General features: G+C 44.3%; 1 protein-coding gene across 1 annotated transcript in view; it reads left to right on the top strand.

The window, feature by feature from the left end:
* The window catches only part of foxj3 (forkhead box J3), a 68,284-nt gene that overhangs the window by 34,305 nt on the left and 18,168 nt on the right, over positions 1-15,811 (top strand). The window contains exon 3 of the mRNA XM_079296209.1: positions 14,186-14,260. Within this exon, the coding sequence (XP_079152335.1) occupies positions 14,186-14,260 (75 nt within the window). The remainder of the gene's footprint in view (positions 1-14,185; positions 14,261-15,811) is intronic.

Genomic DNA, 15,811 nt, shown 5'->3' with positions numbered 1-15,811 from the left:
TGCACCATTCTGAATATCGGGCTACCTTTTTGTTGACATTGGGATCACAGATGGTGCCTTTTAACGTGGCCTCTTGTGTGCGCACTGATTTCTGCCTTAACAAAGAGGCAGAGAAAAGCGAGGGAACGCTGATGAATTCTTAGTGCTATAAATAGATCACAGTCCTTGGAATCTTCCCTGTTAAATGAATCTACGGTGGGTTAGACTGGCTACTGCTACCGGCTCCGTCCATATATCAGGTTTATTCTAGAAAAGTAAACGTGTGATTTCAATTTGAATAAATCTTTTTTTTTTCTCTCACTTCTCCTGGTCTTTTAAAAGTGTAATTAATAATATTCATAATTAAGGTAGCCGGCTCTCCCTAAAGAACGGTTGCCTCCTGTGATGCATGCAGCTCATTTATCTGCCAATACTGCAGCGCGCGCACAGCGGTTCCTTTTTTGGAAATGAAAGGAAACGAGGCTGCAGCACTAATTAGCGGAGTCTAAAGGAAGGATCTTTGAAAAAAAGTATACGGCAACCTGAGAGTGCTGATTCAAAGGGTCAAAGGTCTGTAGCTTGACTGAGGTAAACCCTCCACTGAACATCCACTGGGAGCCATGCTGCCTTACATCCACACTGCAGGTCACGCACATCTGATAGGACCGTCAGCCCTGATGATCGCCATGTTGATAACATCTGCAGGGCGAGTAATCATCTTGGAAATACGTCTTGCTGGTGTTTTTTTAATCCACCTTCTCGCTTCTCTGGCAATTACTTAACCCGCGTCGTCTTCTGCATCAGCTAATGGCTTCACTCTGCTCCTCACTGCTTTTTTTTTTTATGCCTCCGCGCCAGCTACAGCCAAGGCCAGAGGCATCCTGTTTTAGTGTTCCGTCCTGCTATCCATCGCTCTGGTCCATTCTCATGAACGAGCTATCTCACAAAGGCCTGCAGTGAATCTCTTAAAGCTGAGTCAAGGATGAAGTGATAAGATTTAGTTGGTCAACGGTTGAGGTCAGTGTGACCTCACCTCCGTCCCGTCCTTATGAACGCGATAGCTCAGGAGCCCTTGAGGGGATTTCTTCAAATTTGGCACAAATAATCAACTCGCGCTCCAAGTTGAACTGACCTCCCACACACTTTTGGCCACAACTCAAGAATTCTTATGCAAATTCTGACAATTTCACACACACGGTGACTTTAACGATGAAGTGGTAACATTTCGGACAGACATGGATGTAAGCTGCAGCGTGACGCGATAATTCGAGTTTGGAACAAAAGGCGAGCAGCCATGTGGCTCTACACGACGCTGCCATTGAACGCAGCTTATTTATAAAGATGTCACCATGGCAGAGGATATGTAGGGAAAGGTTTTTGTTTTTTTTGTCCCCTGCCTTGTCAGTGAAGCAGGCTGTCTCTTATCCCAGCCAGATATTTGATCATGCTGCTGGTGCGTCCTCAGTGGGGTCAGCAGTCTGTGAGAGGAGGAGGGGGGGGGGGGGGGGACAGTGACACAGCTGTGGCAGCCGAGTGGAACCGGTGATGGATGACATGCCAGAGCGGGCTGCGCTGCCTTCCCAGGCGCATGTGTTGACAGGCTCGGCTCTAGCATCTCACATTCGGCATCAGTAGGGCTAATCGCGGGTCATGCCGGCCACAGATGTGATGCGTGAATTCGCTCCTGTAATTGCTCATTTGTCAACGTGACATTCTCAAAAGAGCCGATTTCTGCAGCCGCGTTATTGAATAAAACTCGCTGTAATGGACAAACGTTAAAAACAAGAATCTGATGATATGAAATCGCACTTCAGGGGGCAGTGTAAGCGTTTCTCTCAGGAGTTGGTGGAAACCAAAACTGAGCTTAAAGAACACGTTGGACTTGCATTCATTGGGTGGTCACAAACACGACTCCACGTGAAAGCTAATGTTACTTAGCATCTGCTGGATGTGTACGCAGGCGACTGTTTGCCATATCAACCTCAAAGGTGGTAATATGTCTGGCTCCCGTGTTTCTTTTAGGAAAGTATTTTAGCGAAACAATCGGCTGAAACAGATTATGTAGCAAAGACATTTACAAATAGCATTTCTACGAATAAATATGATGATTTAGTGTAAATGCATTCATTCATTTTCTTCTGGTATCCAATGGTGAAAGCTAAACGCTGTAGCACTGAATGTATTTGCTCCTTTCTTGTATGTAAATAGTTTTGTGTGTGTGTGTGTGTTTATAATCCAAGCCCTGGCTGTAAGCCCTTCAGCCTGTGCTCCACGAGCCCCAAGGCCACAGCCTCCCCCCACCAGTTAATTGCATCTGAATTAGTCCATTAATGTGGCCGTGTAGAGGGGTGAAGGGGTGCACCGAGGTGTCTGGCCTCTTTTGACCACTGCAATGTATTATTAATGGGTCAGCAAGTCTGGCAGCTCTGCATTAACTTGTCTAATGGACTGTAGGTCTAGTCCGTGATTTCCTTTCAGAAGGACGTCGAATGTGAGAGACATTACGGGGGGAAAAAAAGCTTCTCTTGTTCAGAGTTTGTTGGTGAGAGCAGAGCAGAGGGTCAAAAATGTGACGTCTCTTCTTGCCGTTTGCTCCCTGCTGACAGGTTAGCGTGGGAATCCGAGGTTCCACTGAGTCATCGCCCTGTGTCTGTCATGCACGTGTACTGTGATGTACTCTGTTAATGAAAAGCTAAGCATTGGATCAGATTAATACAGATAGAGGTAAATGCAACGGCTTTACTTCCCCCTCTGCTTGTGTAGTAGCCGAGTGTATTGAAGAGGATGACTGTAGGAAGTGTCTGAGTGAGTTACAGACAAAGACAACAAAGCCTTTATCGCGCTCATCTTCACTTTTCCAACCTTTTTCAAGTCATATTGGAAATACACTCAACTGTACAAGGAGATTTTAGTCATGAGTGGTGCTAAACATTTCCCTCCGTACATGATTCAAATGTCATATTTGATTCTAAAGCTGGAGTTTCTTTAACTATATCAACTTCAGTAGAATTTATTTAGTTATTTATGTTTTGCACAGAAATAACAGGAGTATGTAGCCACGGTCACTATTTGTTTCCCAACAGTCAGCACTGAGCAGTCACAAGAATATGACCATGCAGAGATAGAAGGTTAAGGAATGCATGTGACTGTTTTATTCATTTGCAGTCTGGTGGTAAGGTGCATATTGAGCAGCAGCATTAAGCTCTGTAATGTTTGTGTCGACATGCAGGAGAAATGAAGGTCAGAACGTCTGTGTTTCCTCTATATATCGTGTGTTTGCAGTCTGACTGTTTTTCAGTTTGTCTTCCAAACATCGCATTTTACATTTTTGGTACGAGGATGTAAAGTGTGCTCTGTATGCCACTTAAAGCAGACAGTGAAAAGAGTATACGTTGAAGCAGCACACAAAAAGCTTTCTTTGCCATTACTTTATTTGTCTAACTCCTAAGTGGACAGTTGGCACCACCCCGTCACCATTAGTAGCTGCAGTCGCTTCTTCATTGTTAGTGGGCGCTGTAGTCAGCAGGTTGCTCCGAGCCATTGTCGGAGGATAGCATCAGAGGCTCTTCTTCTGGCTGATAATTAAGTGCCGTACTGACAAACTGCTTTCATCAGATCCCTCATGTGGAACTGAGAGCACGCGAAGGCTTTCAGGGAGGATAAACCGGAGGACGTCACTTTGCCTCCAATCTTTCGTGGCCTTGTGCTGCCTCTGCAGTGGAGGGAGGAGGAGGAAGGGAGAGAAGAAGAACCAGACTAAATTTAACAGCGCTGTGCAAGACGCTTCTCTTTGCTGATATTGTCAGTCTGTGCCGAACCACTTTCCCAGTTCGTCTCGAGTGACCAAGCACGCAGTACGTGCTACATCTTTGTTTCCCCGTTTGAGTATCTGTCAATTACTTTTGTTTCCTGAAGGCGGATATAACTTGTGATGACCTTAGCTGCTGAGTGCAGGAGAAGAGATAAGGCAAGTTTATTTGTATGGCACATTTCAACAACCAGGTAATTCAAAGTGCTTCACATGAAACCATTAAAAGCATGAAGGCAAAAGTAAAGGACATTTAAAACATACATTGAAACAATAATCGATGTCTCCCTGAGACATTACGCTGCACGCAATCAACCATACACTGCCGCAATTCTGCAATTGCGCGCGCACAAACCACGTCTGGAAAAGATCTCTGCCGATCTGCATTTTATAGTGTACGCCTTGCACGATAGGCTGACAGTTTGATCCAGAGAGTGCTATTGTGACTATAACGCCCGTAAAACCTAAAATGTCCCGTCACTACAACCTCTCTTTTAGATTGTGTATATAAGCTGTATCAACATTTATTGTGTGTGCGTTTGCCAAACTGTAACATAAATATGTTGTCTGTCACCTATGTGTCTTGTAAATTGGTGATTCTTGGCCAAAGATGGTTCGTTAGCCAACGTTAGTTCATCGGCAACTGAAGTGAGGGCTGAGCAGCTGCTAACAGCATCACTGAGATGAAATTCTTCTCAGCAGTTACTCAAAGTAAAGAACTACAAAGCAGTTACCATTAAATCTAATTCCACTTGTGAATGTATTAAATGTCGTGGAAAAGGTTTACTTTAGGATTTGCAATAATGTAGCTGTTGTTACAGTAATTTGATCTGGTTTTCGACATACAGATACATTTTTAAAGTTAATTTCAAGCAAAATACTTGTGAAATATTTGTCAGTGGCACAGTTAACATTGGTGAAACAATACTTTCTTTATCGCCATATGATGAGAAAAAAGTTTAATTGAAAACCAAACAAACAAAGTTATTCATCTAGTGTGATATGTCTATCAGTTGTTTTGTCCTTTTTGATATTATTTAGCACCAATGAGCCTCTAGTAAAGCACTGATCCTGGCTCATTCTTGATGCTCTTTTATTTTCCTTCCCGACTTGTATTTTATTCCTGCCTTGTCTCAACCTTCTTGGTCCAGCCTGAGCTACTGTGTTGTATCTACTGGTTTGCTGTTATCTGTCACTCAATCCCGCCAACTACCATCGAGGGTCCGTGCCCATCATCGCCGCTCCTCATTTCGTCTTGGTTCATCACCAATGACAATCCTGTCGAAGGTCAGACGTTCTGAAATAATCCACTTAATAGAATAATGCTGCACTTCTGCACCGTGCAGCAGTGTAGAAACGAGCGGTTTGACTGAGTGCGGTCTGGCTCTGAGCGAGAGGGTGGGACGGAGAGGCAGAGGCACAGATATCGGCAAAAGAGAGAGAGAGAGAGACAAAGACAGATAGCTCTCTGAAGGACTGTGATCAAATAGGCCTTGTATGAGTGGCTCAGGGCTTTTGTTAGTGTGACCTGCCATTCAGTGTTGCATTAAGTGAATCTCCCCCCCCCCACACACACACACACACAGCTTTTCAAATGTGCAGTGACCGCCTCCCAATTTATAACGGGAATGCTCGAATTTCATAAGTAGCATTCAAGCCGGGGCTGTAACCTCGAGTGCATGTAGAAAATAATGCAGAAGTAGGTTTTTTTTTTTTTTCCTTGAATTTCTACAGGTCTAGTCCAAGGCTGGTTTTACAGCAACAAAGAAGGCAGGGAAGGGAATGTGGGTGCCTGTGCCTGAGTGAGATTGAATTCAGAACATTTATATTGGAGCTTTTGGTCTCTAACCTCACGCTTCTGTTGAAAAAGGGGGAACTTCCTTGGTGTAGCGTTCGTAAACTTATTTTATGCCACTGGAGGCCCGTGAGGTTTTGTTTTGGCTCAGTCTATTGTCTGGGCTCTGTAGGCTGCAGTATCCCAGAATTACCCTCCGAAAAATCACCTAGCAGATGGAGTTGGATTGCTTTGCTTTCGTGGTATCAGACCAGGTGTTTGCCGATCCTGCAGTTTGAATGTATGCCGCCGGCCTCTGGACAGCCATACACCTGTGGAGGCTGATGCAAACCACTGACCTCAGTTGTCCTCTCAATGGGCTTCCCTGCAGTGGCAGGCGAACCTTGACAACCCTGTGGGGATTTTTTGTATTCATTTTTCATTAATTACAGCTCTTTAAAACTCCTTAATAATAAGGCAGGCATGTCAGTTTTGTAAATGTTCTGAAAGGTTTTTTTTTTTTTGTTGTTTGTGACGTCTGTGTTCTGACTTCTCCTGATAACACCTTCTTTTTTTAAAGTCCACACAATATGTAATAGCTTATCAAGGTAATTTCCTTCTTTCATGTATTGGCCTCTGCTTGTGAAAAATGAGTTTAATTTAGCCAAATGCTCACTGTTGGGGGGGGGGGGGCGGCAATTTCCCCATAGTGTCATCTCCTTCTGCAGAAGTGGCTGTTGAGTTCTAATTAATATAATACCTCAAAGTGCTACACCAGATGACCTGCGTCTAGATAGCCAAAGTTAGCGATCGCGTGATTGTCCTCGATTGCTCATTGTCTTTAGTCTTTCTGGACGTAGACATGGAATAACCGGTTATTTTATTTATGACAGATCTCACCTTCGCATGTATTTTTTCCGCGGCAGGCAAGCAAACTGTTTATGTTTTATTAAAACTACATACAAGTCAGTAAAGATCAGAGACTACGGGCTTTAAAACCTAGCATGCCAACATATGACTACTAGATGCCGAGGGAGGCAGATCAAATGCCTTTGAAGATGGTAGAAAAAACAAAAAATCAAGTTGAAAATCGTTATAGTTGACTTCATTTGTATTTGAGTGTTGGCTTTGGGTCTCTTGGTAGCTTTGCGGTGTGTGTGTGTGTGTGTGTGTGTGTGTGTGTGTGTGTGTGTGTGTGTGTGTGTGTGTGTGTGTGTGTGTGTGTGTGTGTGTGTGTGTGTGTGTGTGTGTGTGTGTGTGTGTGTGTGTGTGTGTGTGTGTGTGCGCGCGTGTACTTCTTGAGTCTGACAGTCTGTGTGTGGGGGGGGGGGGGTCACTGTAGTCAATGACGCTCAACATGTCTTTAACAGGTGCAATATGTAATTATTTTGTCATTGAAGCCCAGGAGGACCCACTTTGCTTACCCCTCTTCTTCATGATTTCTATGTGCATGTTTTGAATGCGTGCTGTTAAACAGGAAGTGGCCGTGATTATAAGTATTCATAAAGTGAAGCTTTCAGCACCCTGGCACTCCTTTGTCATCACACAGCAGGTTTTCATCCCGTCAGTCAGAAGAGCCTCGTTCTAATGGCCTCAGGGTCAGCGCTCTCCTCGCAGCTGACAGGATTAAATCATCTGGTGATTGCACCTGGACGAACTTACCTTTCTCTACCTGTGTGAATGTGTCCAATAAAACATGTTTTTTTTTCTTTTTTAAACGCTGTGCCTTGCGGAGTGAATGCTGTGTATCCCACATGCCTTCCCACACCCACTACAAATAGACAGCGAAGGTGCTACATTCCGTGGCCTCGGTGCAGATCCCCGAGGCTGAGGAGTATGTTCTGTGTTGGTGGGCATGTCACAGGGTCCATACGAAATAACAAAGGCCTAAAAATACAGTAATATGTGTGTTACTGTATCTCTACTGATTCACTTCTCGTTTCTTTTATCGTGGGTTGGCTTGCTGCACTTAGTTGTTAACGCTCCTCACTGTCACCTTTTCCTTTTGGTTTTTCAGCCCGTCTCCTGGTTGGGCTTGTTAGAAATATTAACTCTTAGTAGAATTGTTCACAGACTGCTGCAGGAAGAGTCCTAAAACCTGGAAATGAGTAAGCATTCTTGAATTTCCGGTGCCCTTTGTCTTGAAGTCGATAGGTTTTTTTGAATGGGTTTTTGGTTAGGTTCCAGAAACCCGGTCTGTGGTTATCACAAGCTCAAGAGTTAGTGACCCCACACTAAGCTTTTACGTGTCTTTAAAAAGGCGGTTGCTTACAAATGGCTAAATGAGACAAAACTGTGGTGGAGTTTGTTTACAGCCTAATGTTAGCTTTTTACTTTTGATGATTGGATTCACTCTTCAAAAATAATAACAGTAGTGTTCATTTGTGAAGATTATCTTGCTGAACAAAATGTGTAAGTATCAATTGTGTTTGCCACGGCGCTGGTTTTCTGCAAAAATCCCGTTGACTTTTTGTCGACGCAAACTTCCGAGGTTGGCCTACAAACACTCCTCACCCCTGCAGCGCTCTACTGCAGATATGTGGAGGAGATGCTGTGGTTGTCAGTACTGAAGTCAGAACAGTGATACTTTTAGTATTTCCAAAATGCGTCGCTGCACATTGAATACTTAAATATTATGTTTACACAAAAATCTTTTAAAAGCGTGCAATTCTGTCGAGGTAAAACAACAAGACCATGATTTATTATTTCCATTACATTGAAACATGTTTGTTTTGTAGGGCTGCAAAAATTATTTTCATTATTAATTAATCTACCAAATATTTTCTTGAGTTGTCTTATTTAAAAAAAAAAAAGACACTTATAATTTACAAACATATTCAGAGTACTATCATACATACCGGTACGTACGTACGTACGTACGTACGTACGTACGGACGTACGGACAGGCTTCCTCCCTCGCATGAAATCATTTTCACCTGCTCCCTCTTTTTAGAGATGGATGGAGATACCTGTGCTCTGTGTTCACACACGACCGTCTCGTAGCTCTTTTTGTTGGTCCGTCTTTCGTTCCATGTGTTTGGCTGTTGCGTCACTCGTTCATTCACTCGTGCAACTCACCCACTCAAACACCAGTTCTTCCTCTCCATCTCACCATTCATCCATCCAACAGATCTTATTTCTGTGTTTTTTTCAAACTGATCTGAATCATCTATCTCGGCAGTGGCTCAGTTCGTTTCTATGCCTCCATCATTCAGACCTGCTGACGGGTCAATTAGAGGTTGAGGTCCTATCCTCCAAGTGCTGGCACCAGCAATGTTGGCTTCTTCTGATTCTTCACTCCTCTGCAGACACGCCTATACAGCATATTAGATGTGGCAACACAGGCCTGTACAATATTCTTTTACATGGCTGCTTTTGTCACTCTAAAAGCCCCGCGGTGCACCACGTCTTCTATTTCATTGTAAATGTGAGAAGACTGTGATTGGGTACACCGCGTAGCCTAAACTAACTCAACTCTTGCATTTTTCAAACTGTGCATCCTTTTCCTTATTCTCCCCAGACCTGCTCTTTATTGGAACATTTTAATTGAATAATTTTTCGTTGGACTATTTGCCTGGATGAGCAGCTCCTGCAGCGGAGGTAGGGCTGGGCGATATGGCCTAAAAAAAAAATCTCCGATTTTTTTACAAAAAATCCGATTCACGATTTAAATCGATTTTTTTCCCCCAAAATTTTTTGCAGATGACAGAAGCTGTTGAAAACAATTTTTTCTTTTATTTTGTGATGATTTTCCCAAGTAGGTTGATAAAAATAAAGTGCAAACAAAACCTGAACATTGTAGAAAGGTGCCTGTAGTATACAAAAAGTATTTGGTCACTCTTTTGTTTGCCTGAATCATTTAAATATAAAATTAAATTAAACATAACATTAAATGGCATTAAATAGTAGCCTTCCATTGTAAACAACTGTGCAAATGTAACTTTTTACAGTAAGCTTTTCTAACTGAATACACTGATACAAACACAGCATGAAATAAAATGTATATGACCCTTTAACATTCACATTTTCAAAAGTGCAACATCTGATCTAACATCAACATAACATATTTTGCACAGTAAATAAGTGCATGTAAACAAAATCAAGTGCATTCACAACATAACCAACAGTATTAAACAGTAGTGCATGTTTTTTCTAAATATTTTTTGCCAGGAAGACAAGCCTGTCTACTACCTCTGGCTTCAGGCATGCACGGTGGCATGTAACAATGCCCCCCCCACACACTGAAAAGCCTCTCAGAGGGGGCACTTGTAGCTGGCACAGAGAGGTATTTCTTTGCTAAAGTACTTAGCCTTGGAAAGTTAAGTTGGTGACGCTTCCACCAGTCAAGTGGATCGGTGTCTGGGTCAACCTGCTGGACCACAGGTCAGTTGTTGCGGAGTAGAATGACATCCCCTCCAGCTCCGCAGAGATCCTTTGGCGTGTACTATTGTACAGCCGAGGCAAGGCAACGTCAGAAAAATGTTTACGGCTTGGTAGCACGTACCTGGGGTCCAAAGCTTTGAGACGGTGAATAAACCCCGGCTTTTCCACGGTGTATATGGGCACCATATCTTTTGCGATATACATCGCGACTGCATCCGTGATGGCTTTCCACCGGGCACTCTTCTTCTCATGCGGAGTACAGTTGGTGAATGTCTCCAAAATGCTGGGTTGTTGTTGTGAGGTGGCGGCGGCGGCGGCCAGCAGTGAAGCTGCTGGCCGCCATTGTTTTAGTTTGTAAACAATGCGCGCGCACTCTACTACGGGAACCCAACGGGGGGGAGGGGTGGGGGCGATTTTCTCGATTTTCAATAAAACACATCGCCTTAAAGCACACATTCGAATTAATCGATTAAATCGATTTATCGCCCAGCCCTAAGCGGAGGTCATTGTAATGTTGAACTGCTGGTTCCTGACAGCCTTTAACACGGCCTATTTTCCCACACACTGCAGTGTAGAGGGAGAACGCTGTGATCACAAAGACGGCGAATCAAGCAGCATCTAAGTTCCCCTCCACTTAACACTTTAAAAAAAAATTAAAAATGATATTATAATTTTTTATTGAAAGACAAGAGGCAATATTAGACAATACATAGACATAACAACAAGAGGATGACAAGACAAGACTTGACACTTGAAGAGCACCTCTAGGTCATCTCAGACTCTCACTCAGGAATGTTTCAAGTAAACTCACAACTGCATTTGTGCAGTTGTGGGAAATATAAGAGTGGGCTTGGTGTGTGTTGGTTGCTTAGAGCGTGAATGTGGGAAGCCCAGGAACCTACGGGGGCATTGACTTATTCCCGTTGGACCACAGTGTGACTCTTCCTCTCCCTGGGATGCTGGTGTTCGTCCCTATGTCATAACCGGTATGTGCGTACGCGTGTCTGTCCCAGCATGCCGAGTTCAGTCCCTTGGGTCCCTGACCGTGTGCACGGGGTCCCTACCTCCTCCTCCCCAGCTGTGAGGAGCAGGGCTCTGACATGGCCTGTCCCTTTAGCTCACTCTGAACATTTGACACGCGGAGCACAGAGGTCAGCTTGACCTACTTTCCCCTGGCGGTCCTTCTGCTGAGCTGCAGCGCTCCTCAGCAGGGGGCGGGGGGGGGGGGGGGGGAGCTGCTTACGCCTTGACTGCTGTCCTGGTGTGTTAAATCACCGCCATTTGTTAGAAGACACGTACCAGTGTGTGTGTGTTTTTAGGTGTGTGGGAGGCATCCCGCACACACAGGTTTGTGCTGAGGTTGGATATGAAGTGCTCTGTGGGGGTTGCAGGTAGATGCTGGGCAGCACTTGGGCAGGACCCCTGCAGTGAGCTCTGTCTGACTCACTTTATGTATCGCTGTTCACACCTTCTGACCTCCTCCACCTACTTCCTGTCCTTCTGTACTGTGGATCCACTTATCCCCGAATACACAACCTATAGCCTGCTGTCTTAAACCAAACGCTTTGTACTCTCACTGTAAATCTAAGGAGCTACGGCTCAAACGCTGACATGTTGTTTACATGTGCAGCGGTAATTGGCCTTCATTTTTCATCAGGCTATCGTTCGTTGTCTTGCTCTCCCCTTTCCCTCCCATTCAGCAAATACACCGCGATCTATCAAACGAAGCGACCGTCGCTGTCATCGTGTTTTCTTTCCTTTTCTTTCCCAGCTGCCGTTGTAATATTTCAAAGTCCCTTTTGTCTTCTGGTTCGTCATCTTCACCTAAAAATGACCCACAGCCTGTTGGCTTCACTCCTCAAATGTGTCCATAGCAGTGGAAAGAGTTTGTCTGACACAATATGGGATGTCGCAGGCGCCTGTCGGGAGAAGAAGAGAGCGGGCAGGCAGAGTTCATTAAAAAGTCAACTTCTAATGTAGCGTCAGGCCTCGGCTGCTTGACTATCAATGATTTAGGCCCAGCAGAAGGACCTTAATGGATAGAGCCAAGTTCAGCTGCTTCTGTCCGCCTTGCATCAAGTGGCACACACACTCAGAGGCTGGGGAAGGGGTACTTAAGTGTGTATGACATTACAGCTTGCATCACACACCGTGCTGCTCAGACACCCCCTTGTTGGACATGTCTCAGGGGGTTTTAAAGGAGCATGGTAGCTGGTTAAATTGAGAGCCTCATATCTGTTTGTAACCATCCACCATACATGATCGCATTCTGCATTCACATTGTTTTATTCATCCGAACCGAAGTGAAACTGACGAGGCAAGGGGACAGAGTGTGGCTAGAAGGACGAGGCCTGTTTAATGGTGCTGTCGCTGCAGCCTTTGTAAAGTCGTCGGGATGGGCGTAGTGATGAGGAGGAGCGTCTGAGCCTCAGGGTGGGCGGAATCTGTTGTCAATCACAATCACTACTCCAGATTAATTTGCCATTCTGCTTTGTGACTTTTTAGATCTGATTTACGTTTTCTGCGTCAAAGCACCTCTTAAGGTGTCTATCTTGTGGCTGGATTACATTCAGTCCACAGAGTTCTGATCGCAGTGCAAGCCTGAGTGCTTCCGTATCTAGTTTTGAAGATCCGATAGCAGTGTGACCAAAATATATTTCTGTTTTGAGACGTCTACACGAATGTATTCTGGTGTGTAACGGAGGCTGTAACGGATGTACGGACGTGACGGATGTATTGATCATGCTAATGAGATGAACCACACATGTTTATGATGTGAGAATCTTCTGTTTTGTGTCAATTGCATTTTGATTCCTGATAATCTCTTGAGTAGGCGTACGATGCCTGCTTCTCACATTATTTATAAGCATCTATGTCTCTTATTACCCTTTCTATTGTATGTTGTGCTGTTGTCTTTGAATTTGTATGGTTTTAAATTTCCACTTTTCAGGGATATGGGCGATACTCCACCCGAGATGGTTTGAGTATCAAACACTCAGCCCTGCAGTCTTAGAAGTTGGCTGTTGTATGTAGTACTTCAGAAACAACAGGAGCTACGGTTATCTTGAATTTGTGTCACTTATATTGGATTACAATAAATTTAAATTGTCAAAATGTCCTGCAGCATTACCCACTCTCCTGCAGTCCATACCTCATGTGGTAATAAGCACAGAAAAATAAGCCCTTTTGGCACAGAACCAGAATAGTTTTGACTCTGGAGCCAGTTTGCCCGTCTGTAGCTTCTGTTGGAGAGCAGTCTCACACTGGCATTGCAGAGCGATTTAACCAGAGAGATTGACAGCATTACAACGAGGCCGTCATTATCATCCCTCCTGTGGTATAATTGCCTATAACACTGTTGAATAAGCAGCTCCCATCTTTTGCACTTGGGGGTCTCTGTCTGTCTCTCTCTACTCATCTTCTGCATCCGTTGAACTCGTCAGAGAATCCTACAGCTTTTTAGTGTGGCCATCTGTCAGTACCACTCCATAAAGTGGAGTGGAGAACCGTGTGCATTAGAAGCCCTGAGCTGGCCTGCCTCCAGCTGGTTCTGAGGGGCCTTGGTGGAGCTGGTTAACCCGGGACTGGAGCATCGTTCTCCAGCCCTCGTGGCTACTTCAGCCCACCTCGCCTCACCAATCAGGCAGCTGGCTGAAACCTCCCTCTTCACTGCTGTTGAGTAGCTTGTAACACTGTAATGAGTTAACTTTCAGAATGATCTACATGATTTATTCCCCCCCCCCCCCCCCCCCCCCACAGGAGCTTTGCTGAAGCATTAATTAATATCAGGCCCTGGTATCAGCAACCATCCCAGTGTGGGATTCCTTCTGGCTCCTATTTTTGGCACCCGAGGAATTTGATATGTTGTGCAACCAGAACGCAGTTTGTTGGACATTCATGAAAGATATTGCCTCCTGGTGGCTTTGTACACTGTGTGTGTGTGTGTGGGTGTGGGTGTGGAGTGAAATCTGGACACAGTTGCAGGCCAGATCTCACGCCACTGAAACAAGCTGACCTCGATGACAGGAGCTGTGACTAAACCTACATGATACATGCCAACAAGTTGTATGCCCTTGTTGCTGTTGGCAGTGATGTTCTCCACACTCAAGTACTGCAGGACTTGTTTGTGTAATTGTGTTTTTTTTTGTTATGCGTTCACTCACCTTTCCACCTTTCTCTCTCTCTCTCTCTCTCTCTCTCTCTCTCTCTCTCTCTCTCGCTCTCTGTGTTTTCTCCTACAGAACTCGATACGGCACAATCTGTCATTGAACAAGTGTTTTCTCAAAGTGCCTCGCTCCAAAGATGACCCTGGAAAGGTGAGACTTTGAAATACAAGAGGAATGTATGCAACTATGAAAAAAACAACAAATGCAAATAGACGAATATGTCTAGTTTAGCTTCACAACTGTCTGAATTCACCGTTACAACATTTCTGCGGTGTGTATCGTGCTTTCTCTGGTAGAAAAATGTTACCTTTGAATGGCTGCCAGGGCTCTGACAGTCTGGAAATTCATGGCATGCTCATAATCTATTATGAACCTCCCACCCCCACAGAATTGCATTTCAAATGTAAGGAGAGACCAGTTTGTTGGACCAGCACAGACAGCAGATGTGGGTGATGGAGGGGGAAAAAAAGTAAAAGACTGGTGGAGATTTGTCCGTAGCACGGCAGGAGTCTGGAGACTCATCTTTAAAACAGTGCGAGGAATCCATGCTCTGTTGTCTGTGCGCACTACGCATGGGATGAACATTTCATGTCATGATCATCCCGGCCAAAATAATTCATATTATCCTGATCTTCCAAACATGCTTAGAACTGTTAAAATGGCACTAAAACATAGCATATTTTATTACATCACATGATTTTTTTCGTGAACATTGACTGTTTTTCACTTAAAACAATCTTGAATATGTTAACCGTGAATCATAAGGTTTCCCTGCATAAAAATAATAATAATCACATTTAAAAGTAGTAACCGTGTGTGAATCTGTTCTTTTACATGATTCCTGTATTTTTTAAATCAGGCTCTATTTCTCACTTCTCTACCTTGATAGCGAGCTAAACGTCTTTCCCGAGTCACTCGTGAGGGTGTATTCACTCTCATCTCGATAATGGAATTCCACCACGACCAACTAAATGCGTTAATATCGCAATAACATCCAGTGTCGTCCCTTCGCAAGTATGCACAAAAGAGGAAAAACGGTGTGCAGCAAAAAAAAAATCAGACTTATCAAACCGTGGGTACGCACGCCTGCAGGAGATGTTACCTTTATACATCTCAGTCCACCTGGAAATGTTTTAACGAGCCTCGTGTCCCGCCCTCCTCACGCCCACATTCAACCAGTTACACTCCCATCACGTTTGTTTCTGTCGATTTCATAACTCAGGCCCTGTTTTGTGCGTTATGAATAAGACCTCAGGTCAGTTCGGGAATCTTTAAAAGTATTTACTCGAGGTGAACCGGAACCTATTCAGGACAAACATCTGACTTCATTTTGCTCTCTACTCAGCCTCCATTTTTCTACTCTGTCAGAGGATGTTTAGTCCAACATGTTCATTTGGCTTCAGAGTCTCAGTAGTTCCACCTACAGTTGCTTTTATCAGCCCGATTGACTTCACGATCTGCTCCAATAAGTAGTGTTCCCTGGTCCGCTGAGTAGTTCATGAAGAAGGAGCCTATGGGCCTATATCTAGTCTGATGCATGCATAGGTCTAACCTTATGTAGCCAAACCAAGATTTCATCCCAGGACTGTCAGAGCACACGCTACATATGCTTAGGGAACCGCACAAATAATTACACACACACGTACACATGCATGAAGAGCTACGCCTGGCTGTGTAGAGGATGGGGACTGAATGCTAATT

The sequence above is a fragment of the Melanostigma gelatinosum genome (genome assembly GCF_949748355.1).
Source record: "Melanostigma gelatinosum genome assembly, chromosome: 3".
NCBI classification, from domain to species: domain Eukaryota; kingdom Metazoa; phylum Chordata; class Actinopteri; order Perciformes; family Zoarcidae; genus Melanostigma; species Melanostigma gelatinosum.
The sequence above is the reverse complement of the archived record's forward strand: the minus strand, read 5'-3'. Positions and strand labels throughout refer to the sequence as shown.